Source organism: Macaca fascicularis, chromosome 20 (genome assembly GCF_037993035.2).
Source record: "Macaca fascicularis isolate 582-1 chromosome 20, T2T-MFA8v1.1".
In the NCBI taxonomy this organism is placed as follows: domain Eukaryota; kingdom Metazoa; phylum Chordata; class Mammalia; order Primates; family Cercopithecidae; genus Macaca; species Macaca fascicularis.
The window spans coordinates 22,225,133-22,252,793 of NC_088394.1; the positions used below are offsets into that span (position 1 = coordinate 22,225,133).

The window sequence follows — 27,661 nt, forward strand, 5'->3', positions numbered from 1 at the left end:
CAGGAAGGCGCAGCGCAGGCCGGGCTGGGGCGCAGGGCGGCCTCGTGGCGCTAGGGGGCGCTGCGAAGTCGTGGCCCGCTTCGGGCGGCCGCAGGTGCCTGGCGGACTGGGGAAAGCACCTGGGCAGGTAGGGGCGGGGCCTGGGGAGGCGGGGCCCCAGGGGGCGGGGCCCGGCCGGCCCACAAGAGCCCGTGGTGGCGCTGCCAGGGGATGCTAGCCCGAGAGCGAGCAGATGAGCAGCGCACCCGGATCGCTCATTCACGAGCCTTGGACCCTTTGGAACCGAGAGGTGAGTTCAGCCGGGTTGGGTCGGACCAGCTCCGGGGTTCTGGACACTAGAGCGACTGCAGGGCGCCAGGGCGTCGCACGCCGTCAGCGCGGTAGGTGGCCGAGCCAGCATCAGCCGGTGGCGGCTTCCCGGTGCCCGGGATGCTGGGACACCTTGCCCGGGCGGTAGCGGCCAGCTCTCCGCGGTCTACCCACGCCGTGACCTGGAGCACGGAGCCAGTCGAGAGCCACTCAGGAACCGTGTCCGGAGTCCGGGGGTCTGGGGGTCCTGGGCCGCACCTAGCCTCTTTTCTCTGCCCAGCGCCTGCTCAGCCCCCTTCCCTCCCGGGATGAGTCGCGTGGACCTGTCCGCTACTGTTCCTTCTACCCTCTGGAATGCTTTCTCCGGGGTAACTTGGTGCAGAAAGAAGCAAACATTTGAAGTGGGCTGGTTGGATTCGCTCCAGCGTCTTCAGCCGGGGCTCCCCGTGGCAGGCGTGGCTTCCTCACAGGACAGCTCCCGCTTGCTCCGCGCCGGGAGGGCAGGGGCTGCGGGGTCGCTCGGTAGGAGCTCAGGTCCCGGCCCTGAGGCTGAGGGCTGAGTTCAAGTGATTTCTGCACAGGAGTCGCCCCCCGGGACGGGCACTGGTCGGGAACTCTTCGGTCCAGCGAACCCAACGCTAGACTTGGGGCAAATCTCTCATCCTTCCCCAAGCTTTGGGGTCCTGCACTGTGGGATGGGGGACAGGCAAAGTCGGTGGTAGGCGAGGAGGGGGTGCACGGAGTCGCTGCGGTGAGCCAGGACCGTGGAATTCTAAAGAATCCTTCAAATCCTTTCTACCCGTGTGGTCTTGGGCAAATTACCTAACCTCTGTGCCTCAGTTTCCTTCTCTGTGAAATGGGCCAAGTAATAGCATCTCATATAACTGTAGTGAGGATTAAATCAGGTAGTGTGTGAAAAGGACTGAGTGGGATGCCTGGAAGTAGAGAAAGGGATCAATAAGTGATAGCTGCTATTATTGCTGCTTTCCCCGCTGCTGTTATTATTATTAATGATTGAGGAGCAGCCTAGCTAGTCGTTAAAGGGACTCCTAGGTGCAAATCTCCGCTCAGCCACTTTCTAGTGTGACCTTGGGCAAGCTATTTAACCTGTCAGCATCTGTTTCATTTGTATAATGGGGGTGGTTGTGACACCTACCTCAGAAGATTCTTGTGAAAATTAAATGAGGTGACACCTACAAAGTACTTAGAAGAGTAAGTGCTGGATATCAGCCAGTAATTCTTCCACCAAGGTATCACATTGGATCAGGCTGCATAATCTAATGGTAGCTACAGTCTTGTTTTGCTTTGAAGTTGAAATATTATTTATATGAATATTTTATCTGTTTTGCAAAGTGCAAGATCGGTTCCCTTCCTTCACTTGGGGCTCCTCTGACATTGTCGACTGATCCATTGGGGCCAAGGTCATTTCTGCGGAAGGAGCTGATGGGGCAGAGAGACCCCTGAGAGTTGGGGATAGGAGCTTCCAGAATCACAGCTTCTGTTGAACATTCACAGAGAAGGGCTGCAGTTTTATTTGATAAGCAATTGAACCTGGACCTAGATTTTAAAAACAAACTCTTGCTAATTTTTTTTCTTTCTTTCTTCTTTCTTTCTTTTCTTTTTTTTTTTTTTTTTGGATTGTAGTGAGGGAGGAGGTAAGGATAGACAATATTTTAAGTGATAAAAGCAAAACAAATTATATTCCTGTTGCCCAGAAGCTACTAGCATCATTTTGATGGTGTTCTTTATCCTGGTAAAATCGTATCAATTTATGGAGGGTTTAGAGCAGTTTGGCTGCTCTGGGCATCTCACCTCCATGCCCAGCACTCCATTTCCTTTGCATCAGAGACCTCAAACCCACTAGTATCATAAGCTTGGAAGCCTCCTAGCTTTGCCCCAGCTTCCAATTTTAGCCCGTATTTCATGGGTTCAGGGTGGGAAAAAAACATAACTCTGCAGGATCCGAATCCTGCCTAAAAATCTTGATGGGGCACATCGAAGTCACAGACACAGGCCCTTTCTGGTCCTGGGGACCACCCTGTATACCCTAGGACATGTCCTAATTTGAAACACAAAATGAAATATATATAGGCTATGTGTGTATTTATAGAGAGAGACTAATTTACTTATGAGACTAATGAGACTATATATTATAAACATGAAATGAGTTTTTATGTAGTATATTAGTTCACTTCTAAAATTGTTTCTCATTGTAAAGTTTGTATAGTTGAGATGCATCGTGTACATTGATGAATGTGATAATTTGCTTTCCAATACTGGTACTCTCCTCCAAAGCTGTTATTAAATCGAGGGCATTCTCTAAATTAATGGTATATTAGAATCAAGGAAATATGGCACAGTGCCTGGCAAACACTAGGTGGCCAACAGTTGTAGGTTATTGTTACATCTAATGATCTGGAAACATTAAGAGCTTGACTATAAAGAGAAGAAAGGAAAGATAAATCGTTTCACTTATAATAAAGCCTCAGATAAAAAGCTGGGGAAAATACAGCCAGGAACATGATCTAAGGTGGCTGCCGGGAAATTTTCTTGGCAGATTTCATCTGTCAGTTACCATCTGAGGAGCCCTGCTCTGTGCCAGACACTGTGCTAGGCACCAGGGGGCATAATGAGATAGGAATGCTGCCCTCGAGGAAGGCGGGCCACTGGAGGTGATAAGGCACGGGTACTCCTGCCTGATAAGAAAGTTGATGGGGCTGCTTCCAGAGCTCCTGCCCCAGGAACCCGGGGAAAGGTCCTGCAGCCTGTCCAGCCAGTGCTTCGCAGGTTGCACCTCACCCAGCCCCCGCGCGGCTAGGCCTGGGGGCCGTAAGAGAAGTAGGCAGCTTCTCTGGCAGCTGTGGTGGCCAAAACCAAACGTCGTGGAGAAGGGGCCAAGGCTTCGGAATGTAAAGTGTCTAAGTCACAGAGGAACAGAGGAAGGAGGCCTCTAAGGGCGCGTGGACTGGTGTTTCTCAGGCTGTGGCCTCCAGTAACACACTGGGGCCTGACAGCTCACCTGCTTCTCTTCTCTGCCCCTCCAGCACGCCCATCCTCAGAGTCCCGTCCTCACAGTCCCATCCTCGCCATGGCTCCCGGAGAGAAGATCAAAGCCAAGATCAAGAAGAATCTGCCCGTGACGGGCCCTCAGGCGCCGACCATTAAAGAGCTGATGCGGTGGTACTGCCTCAACACCAACACCCACGGCTGCCGCCGCATCGTGGTGTCCCGCGGCCGCCTGCGCCGCCTCCTGTGGATCGGGTTCACACTGACTGCCGTCGCCCTCATCCTCTGGCAGTGCGCCCTCCTCGTCTTCTCCTTCTATACTGTCTCGGTTTCCATCAAAGTTCACTTCCGGAAGCTGGATTTTCCTGCGGTCACCATCTGCAATATCAACCCCTACAAGTAAGAGGCATGAGCAGGGAAATGCGAGTAGGGAGCCAGGCCCCCTGCGGAGGCCAAAGCCCCTCCCGAAAGTGACACACTGGCAGCCTGGAGGTCGATTCCAGCCTACAAACGTGCTTTCTAGAAATTTGAATTTGTTGCTAACACTGGTAAACAGCCCTCTCCCCGGTTCTAAATCTGTATGTGCCAAGTTTTCAAACCATCAGTGACTTTTTTTCTTTTTCTTTTTTCTTTCTTTCTTTCTTTCTTTCTTTCTTTCTTTTTTCTTTTCTTTTCTTTTTTTTTTTTTTTTTTTTTTTTTGAGATGGAGTTTCACTCTTGTTGCCCAGGATGGGATGCAATGGCACGATCTTGACTCACTGCAACCTCCACCTCCCAGGTTCAAACAATCCTTCCAAGTAACTGGGACTACAGGGGGGCACCACCATGCCAGGCTAATTTTTTGTATTTTTAGTAGAGACGGGATTTCACCATGTTTGGCCAGACTGGTCTTGAACTCCTGACCTCAGGTGATCCACCCGCCTTGGCCTCCCAAAGTGTTGGAGTTACAGGCGTGAGCTACTGCACCTGGCCTTTTTTTTTTTTTTTTGGAGACAGGGTCTCATGTCACCCAAGCTGGAGTGCAGTGGTGCAATCATAGCTCACTGCAGCCCCGACTTCCTGGGCTCAGGCAATTCTCTCACTGCAGTCTCCTGAGTAGCTGGGACTATAGGCACGTGCCACCACATCCAGCAATTTTTTTTTTTTTTTTTTAAGGGATGGGGTCTCGCTGTGTTACTCAGGCTGGTCTCAAACTCCTGAGTTCAAGTGGTGCTGCCACTTTGGTCTCTCAAAGTGCTAAGACTACAGGAGTGAGCCACCACACCCACCCCATCAATGACTTCCGAGGCTGGGCTAGCCCGGGGAGAGCAGAAAGAGGAAGCTGCAGGCTTTTTTCACTTAGAAGAGGCCTGGAACGAACTAACCCCCTCTGCACACTCCCCATATTAAGCCCCAATTAGCCAACCCCCGTCCGCATCTGCGCCCCTGGTTCTCCAAGCTCACATGCTCACTCCCCCAGCAGCACGAGTGAGCTCAAGGCTGACTCAGAAGTGACACCCAGGTGACTTCTGTGAGCACCTCAGCTGCCCCAAACCCTCATCTGAATAAACCCAGCCCCATTAATTGAGATCATCAGGCTCTGGGTCTGATCAGCCCTTGGGACTGCCCTATCATCCTCGGCAGGACCTGTTCTAAATAGGTCATCAGAGTCCTTCTCAGGATTATGGAAAACTGGTCCGTGAGGCAGGTCAGAATCAGGCAGACTTTGTCAGAGCAGGGGTGGGGAGAAGGGAAGAAGAGCAGGGGAGGAAGATTATCAAAGGAAACTAACTTGTCCAGAGTCATCACCGAGGTGGTGCAAAGCTCCAAATCAAGATCAAGTCTAAGACTCTTTCTCCGCCCTCCATGTCTTCCTCTTCTTTCTTTCTCCCTCCCTCCTTCTCTCTCTCTCTGGTCCTCCTTCCTTCTTTCCATTCATTATTTGTTCCATAATAATTTACTCAGCATCTATAAACTGTCATGCACTGTACTAGGTTCTGGGATAGAGAACTGAACAACCCAAACACAGTATTTGCTTTAGTGGAGCTTATATTGTAGTGGAGGAATAAAGTCTTAATCAATATAATAACACTAATATAGTTAACAATAGAAGCACAGTGGCTTATGCCTGAAATCTCAGCATTTTCAGAAGCCAAGGCATGAGGATTGCTTGAGGCCAGGAATTCGAGACCAGCCTGGGTAACAGAGCAAGACCCCATCTCTAAAAACATTTTATTTTAAATTAGCCAGGTGTGGTGGCACACATTCATAGTCCTAGCAACTTGGGAGGCCAAGGTGGGAGGATTGCTTGAGCCCAGGAGTTCTAGGCTGCAGTGAGTCATGATTGCACCACTGCACTCCAGCCTGGGCAGCAGAGTGACCCTGTCTCTAAAATAATAACAACAATAGAGGCCATTTAATTATCTATATGTATATCTGTGTGTGTTTATTATATATAATAAACTCATTGAACCTTCCCAACAACCCCACTTTACAAAGGAGAAGGCTAAAACACAGAAAGGCTAAGACATTTGTCCAAGGTAAGGTAGCCAGTACCAAGATGGGGAACCTAAACCCAGGTAGGTTGGCTCTAGGGTTTCTACTCTCAATTGCTATGCTCTGCTGCCTATGCCTAGAGCAAGGGAGAGAAAGGAGAGAGGAGAGAGTTAAGAGGAGCCTGGAACCATTTGATTTGTGAAAATTAAAAGATGGTATATTGTGCTTCATGAAGGTAACTCCTTTATAACTATTTTGTGTTCTTGGGGTCGTCGAGGTAACAGTTATACCCTCCTTCCCCCCAGCACAGATTTGAGGACAATCAGAGGGCAGAGGCAGAGTGAGCTGGGTGGAGAAGGAGCCTGCCCACTAGGCAGACTGTTGGTTGGCAGTTATTTACTTGTCCTCAGTGTGGCTGGTTTATGGGAGGCACCTTACAGTCACCACTCCAGAAATGCTGGTTGGGACAAATTCATCAACACACCCCGAGAGCAACCAGATAGTGGCGGCAGAGGTGAGGCCACAGGAAGTCACACACAGGTCACACATGAGCCTTTCCTCATTCGCGGGAGCCAGGGTCACTCTGGATGCGTCAAGTCATGAAAGGCGTGGTCTCCTCTGCCAAGGTGCTGGGAAAGGTGGGCACGAGGCTGACACGTGTTGATGGAAAACAACCCGGAGGAGCACCAGGGTTCTGCCAGTGCCGCCTCCCCTCTCCCTGACTTTTCCTCCCCACCTTGGCAGGTACAGCGCTGTGCGCAACCTTCTAGCTGACTTGGAACAGGAGACCAGAGAGGCCCTGAAGTCCCTGTACGGCTTTCCAGAGTCCCGGAAGCGCCGAGAGGCGGAGTCCTGGAGCTCCGTCTTGGAGGGAATGCAGCCCAGATTCTCCCACCGGATCCCGCTGCTGATCTTTGATCAGTATGAGAAGGGCAAGGCCAGGGACTTCTTCACAGGGAGGAAGCGAAAAGTTGATGGGAGAATCATTCACAAGGCTTCAAATGTCATGCACATCGAGTCCAAGCAGGTGGTGGGATTCCAGCTGGTAAGATTGCACCTTCTCATTCTTTCACTGCTTAAGGGCATGTGATGGGCTGGGTCCAGGACTCTTCTCCTTAGCCACTAGTCCTTGTGGTCCCACTGGAAGAAATACACCCAGCTGGGGTTAGGCACAGTGACTCATCCCTGTAATCCCAGCGCTTTGGGAGGCCAAGGCAGGCAGATCATCTGAGGTCAGGAGTTCGAGACCAGCCTGACCAACATGGTGAAACCCGTCTCCACTAAAATACAAAAATTAGCCAGGCATGGTGGCACATGCCTGTAGTCTCAGCTACTTGGGAAGCTGAGGCAAGAGAATTGCTTGAACCCAGGAGGTGGAGGTTGCAGTGAGCCCAGACGGTGTCACTGTACTCCAGCCTGGGTGACAGAATGAGACTCCGTTAAAAAAAAGGGGGGGAGGTAGAGGTGGGGGGCAAGCAGAGGGAGAGAATTAGGACAAACACCTAATGAATGCAGGGCTTAAAACCTAGGTGATGGGTTGATAGGTGCAGCAAACCACCACGGCACATGTATACCTATGTAACAAACCTGCATGTTCTGCACATGTATCCCGGAACTTAAAGTAAAATTATTTTTTAAAAAAAGAAAGAAAGAAAGAAAAGAAAGAAAAGAAAGGAAAGACACCCAGCTGGGGTGATTCAGCTGCAAACAACTGAAACTGACTCAGGTAATTTTAAGTTGGGGGGTGCAGAGGGAGGGGGAAATGTGTTAGAAGGCAACCAGTAACTCATAGAGGCCTCTCAAGGGGCAGAAATTAGGACAGATGCAGGGATCTAGGTAGCAAGGCATAATGAAAAGTCATTTCAGATATTGCTGCTGGAGTAAAGAAGCGTCAAATATGTTCAGTTTTTGTTGGTGTTGTTAATGCTTAAGAGTCAGATTCCATCTTGGGACTATCTGGTTGGTCAAGCTTGGGTCACCTAATCACTCTTTGGCTAATGGATGGTGGAGTATCTTCATGGACAATCACACCAGGCTGTATCCAGAGGGGGAAAGGAAATTCTTCCAAAGCAAAATTGATGTGCAGGCACCAGAAAGAAAAAGACAGACAATAAACGGCAGAAATATCAGTGTTCCTGCAGTACTTGCCTTCATGAGGTGCCTCATCTGACTTCCTTTTCCCTTTTGGTCCCATTTGAGGGAAATTTTTTTTTTTTTTTTTGAGACAGAGTCTCACTCTGTCACCCAGGCTGGAGTGCAGTGGTGCGATCTCAGCTCACTGAAACCTCTACCTCCCGGGTTCAAGTGATTCTCCTGCCTCAGCCTCCCAAGTAGCTGGGATTACAGGCATGCACCACCATGCTTGGCTAATTTTTTGTATTTTTAGTAGAGACTGCGTTTCACCATGTTGGTCAGGCTGGTCTCGAACTCTTGACCTCAGGTGGTCCCCCCACCTCGGCCTCCCAAAGTGCTGAGATTACAGGCGTGAACCACTGCACCTGGCCTGAGGGGCTCTTGAGAAATGCCATTCACTGAAAATGAATTCTAGTACCTTCCTGGGCAAACTCTATCACCACCCTCCCTCTCCATGCCCCAGTCACCTCTGGAGGACGGGGGCTATGTCCATACCTTATAGGCTTGATTGCCAATTGTGTGACCTTGTAGCTATAGTCCCAAATCCTGAAAAATGGACCTCCTTCTAAACCATTGAGATTTCAAAGTCTTCTTGAGTCCTTTCATAGGATATCTGCAAGGTTCTTCTTGATACCAAAATCAACTCTTTATATATATGTTTGTTTGTTTGTTTGTTTTAGAAACAAGATCTCACTCTGTCATCCAGGTGGGAGTGGTGCAATCTCAGTTCACTGCAGCCTAGAACTCCTGGGCTCAAACAATTTTCCCACCTCAGCCTCCCAAGTAGCTTGGACTACAGGAATGCACCACCACACCTGGATAATTTTTCTATTTTTTGTGAAGATGGGGGTCTAGCCATGTTTCCCACGCTGGTCTCGAATTCCTGGCCTCAATCAGTCTTCCCACTACAACCTTCCAAAGCATTAGGATTACAGGGATGAGCCACTGCAACCAGCCAAAATCAGTTGACATCTGTCCATTTAGAAAAGTTTCCCAGCTTTGTGTGACGAGAACATTTGGAATGTACAATGGCTTCCCTATGACGTTCTCATTATTGTATATTTCAAACATGGGTCCTCCCAGCTACCACACGTGGTTGAGAAGGATGATGTTTCAGCCAATATTTTGTGGGTGAGATAATGGGTACAGAATATCTTGCCTAAGATCCTGCAGAGAAGTAGTCTCTCGTCCTGCAGAGTCCGGGCTGGAATCCAGATAGCTTGACTGTTGATATGATAGGAAATGGGAAAGGTTGTTAGGAACGTAGTAGCATCAATCAGGTGAAGCCCAGGATACCTGGGGACCCTGAAGAAGCTGGTTTTCCTTCTTGCTTGGTGGGCAAGTAGTGCAGAGTTGTAGTAGTAGGACTCTGTGTCCTTTCTCACTCAGCCCCTTTTTGGTCTTTGAGGCTTGAGGATGATCACTCCCAGCCCCTAGAAGTCAGAGGAAACTCATCCTTGCCCCAGATATCCAACCTGTTCCCCTGAGTATCTGGCCTGGAAGTCTCAGTCCCTCGTTCTTATGGTCCTTCTGAAGAGCAGCGATAGGATCGATGGCTTCAGCCTCGTGTCTCCTCTTATTCACAGTGCTCGAATGACACCTCCGACTGTGCCACCTACACCTTCAGCTCGGGGATCAATGCCATTCAGGAGTGGTATAAGCTGCACTACATGAATATCATGGCACAGGTGCCTCTGGAGAAGAAAATCAACATGAGCTATTCTGCTGAGGAGTTGCTGGTGACCTGCTTCTTTGATGGAGTGTCCTGTGATGCCAGGTCAGGAGAGAATGCTGATCTCTTAGCCTCTGAGGACTGGCAGCTCTGAGTACCAGGCCCCTTGCAGGAACCTACAGCCTTGATGATAGGTCTTGGGAGCAAAATGTGCTCTTCTCACTGACGCTGCCTTTTGGAAATTGCTTACATGGGAGCTGTGTTCTAGAGTCAGTGAGTGAGGTGTGCATGACATAAAATCAAAATATCCTTAAAGTCATTAAACTACTCATTAAAAACAAGGTAGTTGGCCAGTCATGGTGGTTCATGCCTCTAAATCCCAGCACTTTGGGAGGCTAGGGTAGGTGGATCGCTTGAGGTCAAGAGTTCAAGACCAGCCTGGACAACATAGTGAGACCCCATCTCTACTAAAAATACAAAACTTAGCCAGGCGTGGTGGTGCACGCCTGTAGTCCCAGCTATTCAGGAGACTGAGGCAGGAGAATCACTTGAACCCGGGAGGCGGAGGTTGCAGTAAGCCGAGATTGCACTACTGCACTCCAGCCTGGGCTACAGAGCAAGACTCTGGACAAACAAACACACTAACCCACAAGGTATTAGATTGGCACAAAAGTGATTGCTGTTTTTGTCATATAGTGTGCATATAACCTAACCTTGCATATTACCAAAATGCATACTGATGATTAAGAACCATCGTTCGAAGGAAGGAAGGAAGAGAAGGAGAGAGGGATGGGGGGAGAAAGGCGCATGTTCAAATATGTGAGATGTCAAACCGTTCACCTTTAGGATAGCACTCAGACCCCTCATGGTGACTGGGCAGTGGGTGAGACATTCTAAAGTGTTCCTGGGCTGGACACAGTGGCTCACACTTGTAATCTCAGCACTTTGGGAGGCTGAGGAGGATGATTGCTTGAGCTCAAGAGTTTGAGACCAGCCTGGGCAATGTGGCAAAACCTCCTTTCTAGAAAAAAAAAATCAAAAACTTATCTGGGCATAATTGCACACACCTGTCGTCCCAGCTACTCAGGAGGCTGAGGTGGGAAGATCACTTGAGTCTGGGAGGTTGAGGCTGCAGTGAGCCATAATTGTGCCATTGCACTTCAGCCTGAGCAACAGAGCAAGACCCTGTCTCAAAAATAAAAATAAAAATAAAATAAAATAAAATAAAATACTAAGCCTCTTTCGCCTATACATATGTTAGCAGACAGATTGGTTCTTGTGAAAAGTAAATAAATGGAATCATGTCTCCCTAAGAATTGGGTTCCAAAGTCACGTAAGGGCACAGGTGATGTGATTCTTTCCCTGGGGATTATTTTCTAGGAATGGAAATTTGAATGGAAAATATCAAGTGTTGACTGAGAAATTCAAAAGTGGAGAAATTTGGGGACAGACATGGCACAAGGAATGTCAAGTCAGGATAGAGATGAAGGTGAGAGGATTCCAAGAGAAAACAGAAGGCAGAGAGTCTAGTTCTATGTCCATGTGTGTCAACCAGGATGAGGGGCCTTGTGTGTCATTTGATCAGGAGCAAGATGTGGAAAATGAGTCACGTCTCTCACGCATTCTCCCCAAAGAGAGTTGACTCCATTAGCACTGCCCTGCCCAACTTCAGCTAAGACGCATGGGGGAGATCCCTTTCTGACCCATTTTCTTCCTCCATAGGAATTTCACGCTTTTCCACCATCCAATGCATGGGAATTGCTACACTTTCAACAACAGAGAAAACGAGACCATTCTCAGCACCTCCATGGGGGGCAGCGAATATGGTAAGGAAACGTGTGCCAAGGAGATCTTGAGGTCCTCCAACAGTGGACATAGGGGCAGCGGGACAGTGGGGATGCGGGAGCCCTCTGGAAATGCAGGATCTCTCCCACTTGGCCAGAAACTAAGGATGCCCTTTTTTTCTATCAGCGTTTCCATCAGTGTTCATGCTGGTTCCTTCCTTCCATGTTGGTGTCTATTTTCCTTTTTGACTTCTCCTCCACCTTTGAGAGTGACAGGGACGTCACTGGGGCTTCTTCTGCTAGGGAACTACTCTGGTTTAGACTCATAGCTAGGGTGAGTAATGCAGGACAGGTGGTTTCCAAATGGAGTTGAGCCCAAATATGCTGAACAGATTAGGGAGGTAGATGCCCACTTATCTTAGTTCAGGTGACAGATTCTGGACGGAGCCGAAACCCAGCTCGGCCACTCACTGCGTGACCTTGGGCAAGTTAATGTGCTTCATCTATAAAGTGGGACGAATAACAGTATCTCCCATATGAGATTACTGAGAGGACTTGAGATACAGACTTAGATTAAGACCTGGTCTGCACTCTCTTAGTCTGCTTGTATAACAAAATACAAGAGACCGGGTGCCTTCGACAACAGACATTTATATATCACAGTTTTGGAGACTAGAAAGTCCAAAATCAAGGCACAGGCAGACTCGGTTCTGGTGAGGCTCCTCTCTTTGGGTTCAGAAGTCTGACTGTCTTCCTCCCATGTCCTCACATGGTCTTTCCTCTGTGGTGTGTCCACAGAGAGAGGCCTGTGATGCCTCTCTTCTGATCAGGACATCAGTCCTATCAGATTAGAGTCCTCTGCTTATGACTTCCTTTCACCTTAATTAAGGCCCTATCTCCAAATAATATCCCTTTGGGGGTTAGGGCTTCAACATATGAATTTGAGGCAGTAAACAATTCAGCCATAACACATACTAAGCACACAATAAGTGCTAGTTGCTATTGTTATTACTACTATTATTACCGTTACTAGCATTGTCACCAGTCTACCACCATTGCTACTGCTGCTACTACCCCCAAAATAATACCATTGCAACTTCCAGCACTACTATTACTACTATTCCACTATGATTACATTGGTAGAGAAGGTAGGAACTGAACAGATTGGCCTGGCTTATGCCCAGAAAGAATGCTTGAAAGGTCCCATGCAAATAGAACATGATGTGATATGCAGATATACTCCCACCAGGACAAGCAAGGGCCTGTCATAAAGGAAATCCACACTTGGAATCCTGGCCTTTGTCACTGTGTAGTCTGTGCTCTTTCTAAGTCTGCAAGGAATCATAATTCAGTGCACATACTTCATGGGGAAGAAGTAATCTGGAAACAGAGTGAAAAGTTGCAGAGTCCTGGCTCTGCTATGGAGGGGCTGTGTGACCTCAAGCAATTTACTTCCCCTCTCTGGGCTTTGTTTGTAATTGTTTACAAGTTGTTTACAAATTGTTTGCGATTATTTACAAGTTGTTTACGAATTGTTTGCAATTGTTTACAAGTTGTTTGCAAATTGTTTGCAATTGTTTACAAGTTGTTTACAAATCATTTGCAATTGTTGACCAATTCTTTGCAATTGTTTACAAATTGCCCTTGTTTCCAAATTGAATGTCAGAATAACTCTCAAAAGTATCTTCTTTCCATCCATATAGACCCCGCTGATTCACTCACCCTCTTACCAAGCATGGAGTATCTCCTGTTTGCCAGGCCCTCTTCTACATACTGGGGACACAGCAGTGAAAAGACAGATGTCTTCTCTGCTGTCAGGGAGCTTAAATTTTCCTGGGGAGAGACAGATAAAAAATGAGTACACAACTACACAGACATGATCTAGTTACAAATCCTAATGACTGCTATTCAGGGAAGAAAGAGGCAGAGTGGGAAGACAGTGGCTGGGGTCAGGATGGGGGGGTGGTTCGTTTGGATAAGATCTCTAAGAGGGGGCTATTTAAGGAGGAAAAGATTCATGTTAAGATCTACATAAGAACATTCCAGGGACTAGCAAGGGCAAAGGCCCTGGGAAGGACATGAATCAGATGTGTTCTAGAAACAGAAGTAAGACCAGTGTGCTTGGAGCTTACTGAGGTGGGGAGAGAGTGGGAGGAGATGAGGAGGGAGAAGTAGGCAGGGGCTGTATCATCATCACCTTGACAGATGCAGCTAGGTTTATCCTGTGGCATTCCCATATATCCAGTGAGATGCCACTGAAGAGTTTCAGGTTTCAAGGAGTGACCTGGTCTAAAGTCCAATTTTCAAAGGACCTCAGCCCATACGTGAATGAGCAGGGTCTCTATGGATGGAAAGAAGAGAATTTTGAGTTATCCTGACATTCAATTTGTAAACAAGGGCAGTCGGTAAACAATTGCAAATGATTTGTAAACAATTGCAAACAATTTGTAAATAAGCCCAGAGAGGGGAAGGGAATTGCTGGAGGTCACAGCCCATCTGTAGAAGAGCCAGGGCCCTGCAACTTTTCACTCTCAGTTCCCATGTGCACTGGTACTGTGTTTACTCTGGTGCTGGGTCAGCATAGACTGCAGGGGACAAGAGCAGGAGCGGGAGAAAAAGTTGCACCAGTGATCAGAAACACCATTAGTGATTCATCTCTTCTCTGAGTGCCCGCCCTGAGGGGTTAAGCAGCCAGAGCAATGCATGTTCTTTTGAATATTCTGAGCTCCCCATCTCAGAGGACCACATGGAGATGCATGTCTTGGGCAGAGTGGCAATTTCCTTACACTTGGCAAAAACGTACGCTTAGCAAGAACTGTGACAGTGATACTGTTTGAGCCCCTGTTTTGGGCTAAGCTGTGGGGGCACAGCAGAAAGCAAGTCAGGCACGCATTCCAATCTCATGGAGCTTCCAGTCTAGCCCTTGTCCACCTGTCACTTGTTGGAAATACCTGGTCTTGGATTTGAAGCTCCTGAAGCAGTGGGAGAGGTGGGTTATGCCCCAGGAAATGTTTTCCTAGCCTTGGATCACGGCAGGTTGCCTTATCCTCCCAGGGCTGCAAGTCATTTTGTACATAAATGAAGAGGAATACAACCCATTCCTCGTTTCCTCCACTGGAGCTAAGGTGATCATCCATCGGCAGGACGAGTATCCCTTCGTCGAAGATGTGGGAACAGAGATTGAGACGGCAATGGTCACCTCTATAGGAATGCACCTGGTAAGAGAATATTTTCATTTCCATAGGCTTGGAGAGAACAGATGTTTTTTTTCAAGGATAACCAATGAGGTGCAGCCTGTGGAAAAGGGTGTTTGTTTCAAAAGGGAACATGGTCCCAGATTTTCCCATGGTTACCCCATTCACTTCAGGAGTTACATTAAAGGTTGTGCTTGTATCTTCTGGCCGACTGCAGTGGCTCACACCTGTAATCCCAGCACTTTGGGAGACCGAGGTGAGGTCAAGAGTTCAAGACCAGCCTGGCCAACTTGGTGAAACCTGTCTCTACTAAAAATACAAAAAATTAGCTGGGTGTGGTAGCACATGCCTGTAATCCCAGTTACTTGGGAGGCTGAGGCAAGAGAATAGCTTAAACCCAGGAGGAGGAGGTCGCAATGAGCCAAAATCATGAATCATGCCACTGCACTCCAGCCTAAGCAACAGAGCAACACTCCAATTAAAAAAAAAAAAAAAAAAAAAAAAGGTTGTATTTGTATGGATTAATAGGACAGGATGCCATTTGTGGAAAGAATTTAAAAAGCAAGACACCAGCATTTGTGGAACCTATGCTGGAAGCAAGGCATTAGGACAGTAACTGTATGTTTGTCGGTAATACAAATAGATAAGATTACCAACTATCTTTCTGGGTTGCTTAAAGGCCTATGAGGCATGCCAGTAACTGTATTAAAGCCTAGTGGAAAGTTACTCAGCTCTCCAAGGTCTCTTTAGCCCATCATGCTTCCATCAATTTTACCTCATTTACCAAGAACCCCTTCTCTCTCCAAATTTGACCTTTGTGGACCTCTCTGGGCACTGAGAACACACAAACCTATCAACAGAAACACAAGTAAGCTGCAGACTCCAACCCCTGAGTCAGCCTTGCCCAGTGGGAGCTGAATGGCAAGGTAAAGAGCGGACTCTGATGGCCCTGGTCACTCCACTGCTTATGGAGTTTTCTTGTTTGCAGTTTTCTTGTTTGCAGGCCTGGGGTCTTTTTATTCCAGGATCTGTCTGCCTCTCCCTTTCTCTCTTTCATAGAATGACTGTTAAGAACTTATTTAGACCAGGCACAGTGGCTCATGCCTGTAATCCCAACACTTTGGGAGGCCGAGGTGGGTGGATTACTTGAGCCCAGAAATTTGAGACCAGCCTGGGCAATATAGCAAAACCCCATCTCTACCAAAAACAAAATACAAAAATTCACCAGGCATGGTGGCACATGCCTGTAGTTCCAGCTAGGGCTCGGGAGGCTGAAGTAGGAGAATCACCTGACCCCAGGGAGGTCGAGGCTTCAGTGAGCAATGATTGTACCACTGCACTCCAACCTGAGTGAGACTCTGTCACCAAGACTGGAGTGCAGTGGCGCGATCTCGGCTCACTGCAACCTCTGCCTCCCTGGTTCAAGCCACTATCCTGCCTCAGCCTCCCGAGTAGCTGGGACTACAGGCGCCTGCCACCACTGCTGGCTAATTTTTTGTGTTTTTAGTAGAGATGGGGTTTCACCGTGTTAGCCAGGGTGGTCTTGATTTCCTGACCTCGTGATCCACCCAATTCGGCCTCCCAAAGTGCTGGGATTACAGGTGTGAGCCCCTGTGCCTGGCCCATAATGACACTTTTCTTTACCTGTTTGGGGGTGGGGAGAAAGAAACAAAATCCCCTTGTGGACTATACATCTGTTCATGCCTTTATTTAAATCCAACCTTAATATCCCCAATTAAACTTCCTAGCCTTTATCCCTCACAAACGTATCCTCCAGAGCAGTGGCTTCCAACCCTGGTTGATTATCAGACTCAAAGTCACTGAATCAGAATCTGTAGAAGATGAGCCTAAGGATCTATATTTTTACCAAGTTGCAGTGGTTATTCTAAGAGGCAGCACACTTGGGAGCCTTGGCTCGACCTTTTTTTTTTAATGTTTAAATTTAAAAAATTTTTAGAGTCAGGGTCTTGCTCTGTCAGCCAGGCTGGAGTGCAGTGACACAATCATAGCTCACTGGAGCCTTGAACTCCTGAGGGCCTCGGCTTTAGAAACTTGAGCAATGCAGAATTAGAGGAAAAGCTAATTGTGTCTTCCCAAGTGAAAGTGAAGCTAGAATGACACAAAGATCTAGCTGTAGCTTTGCATTGGGTTAGACAAAGAGATGGTGGGCATTTAGGGCTTGGATATCCATCTGTCATTTATCCATTCAACTGATATTTTCTGAGCACCTTCTATGTGCTAGACATGGGGTACCTCAGTCTGGAGGACACCGTCCCTGTCCTGAGAGAGTCTGGAGCCCAGCAGAGAGGATTGACTAATAAACCAGAAACGGCACAAATGATTCATTATAATTGCCTTAAGTGCTCTGAAGAAGAAATGCAAGACCATCTGAGTGTATATTATGACATGACTGACCTGGGGCTCATTTTCAGTGGGGAAGATGAGGTTCAAGGAAGGCTTTCCTGAGGAGGTGCTATTTAAGCTGAGACAGTAAGATGATGAACTAGAATGGAAGTATGACAGATGAAGTCTGTGGCTTCACTGCCTCATGGTGCCCCATAGAAAGGACAACCCTGGACAAGGGAAACCATCAAAATGGTCTTTCTGGGCCCCCAGATGCTCTCAGGAGGCATGTTACTTAGGGGCTTTGTTCCAGCATGGGAGGGAAGTAATGTGTATTAGCTTGAGCTGTGTGAATGAAAAAAGAAAAACTATCTTGAACGCCCAATCTGCTCAAACTGTGACTTGAAAAGACTTTTTTAAGAGACAGCCACTTAAGTAGCTGGGCAACTCATTCTTTTGTTCACTGGCAGATGGCAAAACCTCAGAGCACAGTAGTGAGCATTTTGGTCAGACATGTCCCACACAGTTTTATCTGCACCCCGAAGTAGGATCCAGGATTTGCAGCACATCCTTCCCTTATCCTTTCGCCCTCTTCCCTCTTTTCAAACTGGTGTGAGTTACTGGAGCTTGCAAAAGTACAAGAACTAAGGAATTCTGCTCTCTTGTTTTCTTGCTCTGAGCTTGGAAATATCCACCACATTGTTAAGCAAATGTTCTCTTTACCAGTGGTGGGTAAACACAGACATGAGTGAGTTTTCTGCTACACTTAATTTGATATGTAGAAAATCAAAGCCACAGAGCAGAGTCAGTCAGCTTTAGGTCTGATTTATGAGCATTTAGAACAACAACAGAAAAAAAAAAAAAAAACCCAGGGATTATGAAGAGGTCAGCAGAGAGTCACTAAGAAAAAGTCCAACCAAACTAGACTTCCTTCCTTTCTGATTTTATTTATGTATTGATTGATTAATAGGTGTGTGTAGCTGGTAGGCTCAGTCAGGCTGGCTGGCAGTTGGTAAACAAAACTTCCTTTATTCACTGAGAGATTGTGTGTCCAAAGTACTGAATATTAAAAGGTGAACCCAACAGAGCTCCTACCTTCAAAGTTCTTAACTTGAAGAGGGGAAGACAAAAGTTTGTTTGCTTTTTTTAAAAAAGTTTGTTTGCTCTGTCATCTAGGCTGGAGTGTAGTGGTGTGATCACAGCTCACAGATCACAGCAACCTTGACTACCTGGGGTCATGTGATTCTACTGCCTCAGCCTTCCAAGTAGCTGGGACCACAGGCACATGCCACCATGTCTGGCTAATTTTTAAATTTTTGTAGACATGGGGGTCTCACTATGTTGCTGAGGCTGGTCTCAAACTCCTGGCCTCAAACAGTCCTCCCATCTCGGCTTCCCAAAGTGCTGGGATTATAGGCATGAGCCACCACGCCTGACCAAAGAGAAAAGTAAGCACAACTTTGCAATACAGTTTCCATCTCTGTGGAAACAGACCTTTTCTGCCTGGTTCCGAAGCTTGCTTCTTAGAACATAACAGATCCTCAGTAAATATTGATAGATGACAGATGGATGAGTGGATGGGTAGATGGATAAGTGAGTGGGTGGATGGATGGTTGGATGGATGGATGGATGGATGGATGGATGGATGGATGGATGGATAGGTGAGTGGGTAGATGGGTAGGTAGATGGTTGGCTGGCTGGCTGGCTGGATAGATAGGTGAGTGGGTGGGTAGGCGGGTGGATGGATGGATGCCCAGACAGAAGCTATTGGAGAAGGCTTTATAAATGATGGATTTAGAAGGACAAGTGCAGGCAAATAGTCAAGAAGAGCCAGTCCAGACAAAGAACGTAACAATTACAAAGGAGTCACAAAATGAGTTTATTTAAGCTGTGTAGTGAAATTTTTCAAAGAAATCATTTTAATGGAAGTATTATCAGTATACTGGAGACAGTACATTTGTAGTAATTCTAGAAAGAAATGATGTGGACCTCAGCTGAGGCAATGACTGTGGGGATGAGCAGAGGGAATAGATTTCAGGGATATTATAGCACAGAAGCAACAGGGCTTGACGGCCAATGTTAGCGAGAAGGGCCAGGGGGAAGTTAGACTGATATTTAGGTAGTGGCTTGGGCAGAGAGATGGAGGAATGCCAGGCTCAGAATTAGAGAATCCAAGGGCAGGGTATGTTTGGGGGAGAAGACCACTTTAATTTGGGACAGACCCAATTTGTTATGCCTTTGAGAAGTCAAGGTGAAAAGAAAGCATTCATTTAGATGCTATGGACCTACAGCTCAGGAGAAAATCTTGGGGGGTAATTGTAGACATGGAAATAAATGCCATCACCCAAGACCTGAGACAGAACCCTAAACATGCAAATGTTTAAGGGCTGAGCAGAAAGTTAAAGGAGAAAGAGAGGCAGAGAAGGAGGATCAGAAGCCAGAAAGAGTTGGCATCAGATAGATCAAGGAAGAGAATTTTACAGAAGGTGTGACCAAAAGTAGCAAGTACAGTCGAGAGGTCAGGCAAGGTAGAGGGCAAAAGCATTCTCTGGTTTTGGCAGCCAAGAGGTCACCAGTGTTCTGTGCCAGAGACGTTTTCAGTGGAAGGAGTGGAACAGAAACCAAAGTACAATGGGTTAAATGGTGAATGGAAAATGAGGAAGTGGACATGGGTGGACCACTCACCCAGTGGAGTTGGGGACCAGGCCCTGGAGACTGGGGAGACTCCATGTCATTACAAATCCTGTTGTACCTTTTGATTCTAAAGCACATACCCAGACTTCATTTCACAAGTTCAATCTATGCCAAACAGGGATTAAGAGCTCTAATGGCTGAGATTCAAACCCCAGTTTTGCACGTTGGTTGTGTAATCTCTGACTCAGTGATCTCATCTGTAAAATAGGGTTGATAATAATGATGTTACTGCATGGCTGGTGAGAATTTAATGAGTTGGTACATGTGAAACGCTTGGAAATGTGCTTGGCGTATAGTAAGTGCTTAAAGTATATTGGCTTGGCTGGGCACGTGGCTTACACCTGTAATCCCAGCACTTTGGGAGGTTGAGGCGGGTGGATCACTTGTGCCTAGGAGATTTGAGACCAGCCTGGGCAATATGGTGACACCCCATCTCTACAAAAAATATAAAAATTAGCCAGCTGTGGTGGCACACACCTGTAGTCTCAGCTACTTGGGAGGCTGATGCGGGAGGATCACTTGAACCCAAGAGGCAGAGATTGCAGTAAGCTGTGGCCATGCCACTGCACTGCAGGCTGGGTGGCAGAGTGATACTCCATCACACACACACAAAAATGTATGTGTGTGTGTGTGTGTATATATATATATAGAGAGAGAGAGAGACTGTTACTATATATTTTTTAAGAAAAGAGGTGAAGAGAAGGAAAAATAATTTTGAGTGAAAAAGGAAAAAGAGGGGTTAGGGAAGGTTTCTATTGTCTTTTTTGACACCTCTCTCCTTTATGAATTATATATATACACACACATATATGTATACACATATATAATATATATTTATATTATATACTACTAGTACATTATATATAAAAGATACTATTAATAATTGTACATACATAAAGGATAGTGATTATTTGCCATATGTGTTGCAAGTATCTTTCTCAGTTTGTGGTTTTCTTTAGGGTACTTTTTCACATGCAAAATAGTGAATGTTTACATAGTCAAAGTCTTTGTTTTCTTCTTTAGTCATTATGTTAATGAGAGTTCTTCCTCTTTGAGACCAGAGACTAAATTGAGTTTGCTTCCAGTTTTTTTATTATTTCATGTAATATTTTAAGCCATCAGAATTTTTTTCACTGGGTGCAGTGGCTCACACCTATAATCCTAGTGCTTTGGGAGACCAAAGTGGGAGTTTATTGCCGCTCTGACCTTGTGGGTTCAAGCAATCCTCCCACCTCAGCCTCCCAGGTAGCTGGGATTACAGGCGTGAACCACCACACCTAACTGATTATTGTATTTTTAGTGGAGATGGGGTTTCACCATGTTAGACAGGCTGACATGTTAGACAGGTCTCGAACTCCTGACCTCAAGTGACCCACCCTCCTCAGCCTCCCAAAGTGCTGGGATTACAAACGTGAGCCACTATGCCTGGTCTATTGTTGTTATTGTTTAATCAAAATCAAATAGCCACTAGGTAGCACAGTGGGAATCTGATTTCAGACTTATTCAGACCCGAGCCCACATTCCTGACCCCTTAGCTAGCCCACCTGGTGCTACTGGTTGCTTAGGGGTGAATGACCATTGACCATAACACGGTTCCTAGAGAAAAAGCCTTCTAGAAGGGCCCAGAATTCAATCCCCTTATGCCCGTGGTCAGAGGAGACCATCAGGATAGGGTCATGGGAGGGGCCCTGAGACAGCCTAGAGACTCAAAGCAAACAAAACTTCCTCAATAATGAGTCCAAGCTGGGCACAGCAGCTCATGCCTGTAATCTTTGGGAGGCCAAGGAGGGCAGATCACTTAAGGTCAGGAGTTCAAGACCAGCCTGGCCAACACGGTGAAACCCCATCTCTACTAAAAATACAAAGAAATTAGCCGGGCGTGGTGGCACACGCCTATAATCCCAGCTACTTGAGAGGCTAAGGCATGAGAATGGCTTAAACCCAGGAGGTGGAAGTTGCAGTGAGCCAAGATCATGCCACTGCACTCCAGCCTGGGCGACAGAGTGAGGCTCCATCTCCAAGAAAAAAAAAAAAAAAAAAAAAAAAGTCCCTCCCAGGTCTGCACAGTTCAAGAAGAAAACCATCCACCTGTTTCATCCCCAGCCTGGCCATCCCTGCTGTCCCCTGCCTGGCAGAAGCAGCAGTCCATTCTGAGAAACAGGGGCAGAGCATGGAAACCAAGGGAAAGAAAGGCTCCCCACCCACCCCCAGAGCCCAGCTGCCACTTTGGCCTGTTGACTGGGGCTGGTAGACACCTCCACCATGCCCTCAGTGGCTGGGGGAGGAAGTCCTTTTTACTACTGGGAGAATCTCTCACTCAAACAAAGTCTTACCCAGAAATGTACACAATGGAAATAGAAATGCGGGATGAATGTAGTTGAGCCTGCGAGACAGACCAGCCTGGTTACCACCTACCCTTCTGTGATGGGCCCTAAAACAGGGTGCAGACAGAACAGAATTTGCAAACCGCTAAGCTGTGGCAAGGCAGGCAATCTTTCTGAGAAGGTGACTTGGGATTACTGGCTGGGACAAGAGTTACCACTGAAATGTGAGAACAATAGCCACCTTGTCTGAGAATAGCTTGGCTGGACTGACCATCTCACAGATGAGACATGATTATACTGGTTGGAAGTTCTCAAGGTTGCAAGAAGGTGGGAGCTGGCTCTCTAACCCCAGAAGCTGTGGGGGCTTTGATAAAGGCCCTCCTCTTGTCACCTCCCTGCCCCTTAGGCTCTGTTGCCATCTGGACTTTTCCCCTTAGCACTGTTTATACCTTAAAGAATGAGCTTGCTGGGTGCAGTGGCCCATACCTGTAATCCTAGCACTTTGGGAGGCTGAGGTGGAAGGATTACCTGAGCCCAGGAGGTCAAGGCTGCCATGAGCCATGATAGCACCATTGCACTCCAGCCTGGGTGACAGATCGAGACCCTGTCTGAGAGAGAAAGGGTGGTGAGCTAAGGACTCCTATGCAATTGTCTCCTTCCCCCAAGATCTTCAGAAAGAAGCAGATAGAACCTGGTTTGATATAAATGGGCTCCATGTCCCACACATATACCTCTATACATATACATACATGCACACATACCTATGTGTGCACACACATCCACACATACCTATGCATGCACACACATACACACTTTTACATGCATAAGTGCATGCATAGATACACATACAAACTCACACATATGCACACATATACACACTCTTTTTTTGTGTGTCCCCAGGGGTCAGCTTAGAAGTCAAAATGTCTTCCTAGCCTCCACAAGCCAGCAGTTCTGGAAAACTGAAAGCTGGGTCGGAGGGAAGAGCATTCTGTCAAAGTTACTGCATTCGAGGTTTTGAGAATCTCAAGACCTACTCCACTCAGAACAGGAATTTCGCTCCATTTGCTCTACTTCTGGTTGCTTCAGAAAACAACCGGAACCTTCTAAGAGCTGTGAGTTTGATAAGCATCGTTGCAGAATGAAGGGCCATTGAGTACCCAGAAAGCGTTGAAATCCAAATGGTTTCTCATAATTGGTTTCCTGGAAGCAGCCCATGGGCTGGTTTTCAAGGTAGAGGGAGCCCCAGCCACCCCTGCTGGCTGCACACGGCTTGCCTAAGTGGACAGACCCCTCATCTGGATGCCAGGGTATTGTGCTTTCCTACCCCAGGCAGGTAGAGCCTGTAGCTGACACTCTAGATTCCTGTAACAGTTCAGCAGGACGGCGGGGCACCCAAAGGAACACGTCTGCCCAGGGATCCTGCTGCTTGAAGAAGCTTAGAGGATGGCAAGGAATTGTGACCTCCAGGAAGGCCACTGCTTGACATCTTTGCACCTCTGTGCCCAGCCCAGCCCTGGCGTGTACTAGAGGCCCTGCATGCATTTTCTACCCAGCTATTAAGTCTATTTATTCTGTACTGACATAGAAAGACACTCACCCTTGTTAGTGAGAAGGGCAGGTTGCAGGGCAAAGTGAATGTGTGAGTCCATGTCTGTCTGTCTGAGATGCAGGATCTCATCTGTTAGTGCAGGCACCCTGGGAAAGAGGGGACGCCAGACAGCCACTTTCCCCTTTGTTTGCTTCTGTTGTTTAAATGGGAATCGTCAATTGCCCTGGAGGTACTTGCAGTGAATTGAGGGAGACTAATGGGTCAGCAGATGAAATGCAATACAAACAGAAAGGGATTATAGCCAATTGAGATGGCTACAGTTTCCACCCGCCTCAAACCTCTTCATTCCTTCCCCCGCCCCCCCGCCCCCGCTTTTCATTCTTTCTTCAAAGTGAAAATAATTTTCTTCCCTCCCACAAATCTGTCATTCATTTTCTCTTTACCCCCATCTCCTCAAACAAAAAAATAAAAACGATTGTACATGGGCACGTGGATGCACACAGCATACAAACACACAGTTGTGATAAACTGGTCACGATTTATCTTCCATTGAGTTGCTGCCCTTAGAAGATGTTATCCTCCCCCCACCCCCATTTATGCTTGTTTGGCTTGGCTGGATTATTTATTTGCAGTGACAAATATTAAGCTAGAGCAAAATTTAGTCATCCACGGTAAAACATCATTGAACCCAGGTGCAGTGGCAGGAGCCTGTGGTCCCAGCTACTCGGGGAGGCTGAGGCAGGAGGGTCCCTTGAGCCTGGGAGGTAGAGGCTGCAGTGAGCCTTGATTGCACCACTGCACTCCACCCTGGGTGACAGAGTGAGACCCTCATCTCTAAAAAAATAAAAATAAAAAATTATTGAATAAGGATTTTGAACTTTGAGTGACAATGCTGTTTACCTCCTCTGATGATCAGGGTAGCATTCTACTCTGTTGAACTTTCCTTGGCTTTTTTCTAAGAAAGTCAACATCTTTCAAGTCAGCTTCTGGGACCAGAAAACAAGGCAATGGGTCCTTCACCTGAGCGGGAATCCCAAGCAACTCACAGTCCCTGCTGTCCTTCCTTTCTCTCTCTTTCTTTCTTTCTTTTCTTTCTTTCTTTTTTCTTTTTCTTTCTTTCTTTCTTTCTTTCTTTTTCTTTCTTTCTTTCCTTTCTTTCTTTCCTTTCCTTTCTTTTCTTTCTTTCTCTCTCTCTTTCTTTCTCTCTCTTCTTTCCTCCTTCCTTCCTTTCCCCCTTCCCTCCTCTCTCTCTCTTTGTTTTCAAAATGGGGTCTCGCTCTGTCACCCAGGCTGGATTGCAGAATCGTAGCTCATTGCAGCCTCGAACCCCAGACTGAAGCAATCCTCCCTCCTCAGTCTCCCAAAGTGCTGGGATTACATGCATGAGCAACTGTGCCTGGCCCCTGCTTATCTTTCTAATCCCTTCTTCCACCTCCCAGTGGATTCGCCAACTGCAAATCCATTTCATTCAGACAATCAGATCCAAATTTCTCAGCTGGGCATGATTTGACCTCAACCTCCCTGTCTGACTTCATCTCCAGCAATTTCTCTATTTTGCCATTTTCAGCCACACCAGCCCCTCTTGCCTCAAGCCTTTCCTGTTTGCTCTACCCAGTCATCCTCTGTCCACTTCTTCATCTTCTTTTTTAAACATAGAGTCTCACTCTGTTGCCCAGGCTGGAGTGCAGTGGTACGATGATGGCCCACTGCAGCCTTGACCTCCTGGGCTCAAGTGATCCTTCCACTTCAGCCTCCCCAGTAGCTGTGACTACAGGCGTGTGTCATCATGCCTGGCTTCCTGTTCACTTCTTGACAAGACCAGCTCTTTCTTGCAGGTCCATGTTGAGTCCAACAGGTCCCTTTTTCAGAAATACCTTCCCCAATCACTCTATGGGCAAAACTGCCCATCTTCTCTTAACCCCTCCAGTTTCCCTACCCCATTTCATTAAACACCATCCAGATTTATCCAAAATCATCTTGTTTATTTAATTGCTTGCTGACCATCTATTTGTCCCACTGGAAGGTATGTTCCAGGACAGCAGGAACTTATCTGTCTTGATCATTGCTGATTTCAGTGTCCACCATAGTACCAGGCACCTAATAGGTGCTCACTAACTTTTCGTTAAATGAATGACCAAATAGCTTCTCAGCTCCCAAGGGTTGCTTGCAAAGTCCTCCGTCTGGTGCCCCCTGCAAAACCCTCCACTTGGGTCCTGGGGGACGACAGGGCTGAATGTGTGTTGCTGTGATTGCAGACAGAGTCCTTCAAGCTGAGTGAGCCCTACAGTCAGTGCACGGAGGATGGGAGTGACGTGCCAATCAGGAACATCTACAACGCTGCCTACTCACTCCAGGTAACAGTGCTGGGGGCACTCAGCCCTGGGTTTATGGCCCGGACCCAGGAGACAAAGTTATATCTAGGCTGGGGTGTGGCTTGCACCAGGAACTCTGGTGAGGATCCCTGGGGTTCATCCAGAGACCTCAAGAACAAATGATGCCAGCTGGTTCCAGTCCTCTGCAGTTCATCTGTAACCAGAGCTTAATTGATTCACCGAGGTTTCTGTGGAACTCAATGTACAGCTGAGACAGACACACCTCCTAAATGGGCCTTGGCAAGGGAGGAACAGGAGAGAAGCTGTCTGAGAGAGACACTGGCCGAAGGGTCAAGAGCATGGCTTCCAGGCCTGCTGGTGCCCCTCACTTGATGATGGCCTTGGACCAGCTGGGTTCCCCTCAGCAACCACAAGGGGAGGTGGGATTGGATCAGCGGCTGCTAATTTGCAGCTCCCAGTCGCCTTCCAGGTGGCATACCCAGTTTTTCAAGAGCCTGGGTGGTGTTTAAAAGTCAGAGAATTTCACAAGAAAATCCAGATTTCCAGTCTCTCGAATAAATGAAACGATACGGCAGCATTGAGCCCATATTTCCTGCAGGATAAACAGTGGGTGTAGCCACCCCAATAAATGAAGCAGGTGTTCTCTGGCTCCCACAGTTTTCACCACCCCTCCGTATGTCACTTACATCACTGTCTCCTGTAGACATTTGACTTTTTAACACTTAAGTGAGACGATCTGTTCTGCCTCCTCTCACATTCTGGGAATTTATAGTTCACCTCCTACCAGCATACCCCAGAGAGTCCATGAAAATCAGCCCAGCAGAACAAAAGGACCAGAAACCTTCACCACTGAGTCTTCCAACTGAGATAAGAGCTGAGTTGAGAGGTGGTGTAGAATATGAGTAAAAGAGGACTTTTGGGCCAGGCGCGGTGGCTCATGCCTGTAATCCCAGCACTTTGGGAGGCAAAGGAGTTTGAGACCAGTCTGGGCAACATAGCAAGACCTTGCCTCTGAAAAAAAAAAAAAAGTTTTTAATTAGCTGGGCATACTGGTGCACACCTGTAATCTCAGCTATAAGGGAGGCTGAGGAGGGAGGATCCCTTGAGCCTAAGGGTTCAAGACTACAGTAAGCCATGATCACACCACTGTACTTCAGCCTGAGTAAGAGAGCAAGACCCTGTCTCTAAAAATAAAAAAAGTGAGCTCATCAGAAAGATACTTCTGGATGGTATTTAGTGAGAGCTACCATACACACACACACACCTTACATGTATCAATTCATTTCATGCTCACAACTTCATGAAGTTGATATTATTATAAAGAAAGCAAAGCATCTGAGAGGTTAAGTAACTTGCCTGATGCCAAACAGTAGATAAGTAGCAAAGCTGGGATTTGACCTGAGTAGCCTGCCTTCAGGAACTCTGCTATTAGCTTTTATGCTATAAGCTCCATGGATATTATGGTAGCTTATGATCCATGAAGACCCAACAAGGAGGGCTTGGGCTTGAGAATAGGAACCCTGGGACTGTGTTCATTTCTCTCTGTTTCTGGAGGACTCCTCCAATTTTCCCACTTAACTTTGTGTTGGCACCCACATGATGGAAAATGACCACTCCAGCCCCAGCTCAGCCCAATCTCCATATCTCAGTTAGTCTAAATTCTTAATACATTGGCCAGGTGCGGCGGCTCATGCCTATAATCCCAGCACTTTGGAAGGCCAAAGTGGGAGAATCACTTGAGGTCAGGAGTTCGAGACCAGCCTGGCCAACATGGTGAAACCCCGTCTCTACCAAAAATACAAAAACTTAGCTGGGCATGGTGGTGCACATCTGTAATCACAGCTA

General features: G+C 47.2%; 1 protein-coding gene across 1 annotated transcript in view; it reads left to right on the forward strand.

Annotated features, from left to right (window-relative positions):
- The first annotated feature begins 208 nt into the window (after window positions 1-208).
- SCNN1G (sodium channel epithelial 1 subunit gamma) overlaps window positions 209-27,661 on the forward strand; it is a 32,818-nt gene continuing 5,365 nt past the window's right edge. Inside the window, exons 1-7 of the mRNA XM_005591457.5 lie at window positions 209-289; window positions 3,354-3,714; window positions 6,535-6,835; window positions 9,510-9,700; window positions 11,318-11,421; window positions 14,434-14,597; window positions 25,739-25,837. Of these exons, the coding sequence (XP_005591514.1) occupies window positions 211-289; window positions 3,354-3,714; window positions 6,535-6,835; window positions 9,510-9,700; window positions 11,318-11,421; window positions 14,434-14,597; window positions 25,739-25,837 (1,299 nt within the window). The 5' untranslated portion in view covers window positions 209-210. The remainder of the gene's footprint in view (window positions 290-3,353; window positions 3,715-6,534; window positions 6,836-9,509; window positions 9,701-11,317; window positions 11,422-14,433; window positions 14,598-25,738; window positions 25,838-27,661) is intronic.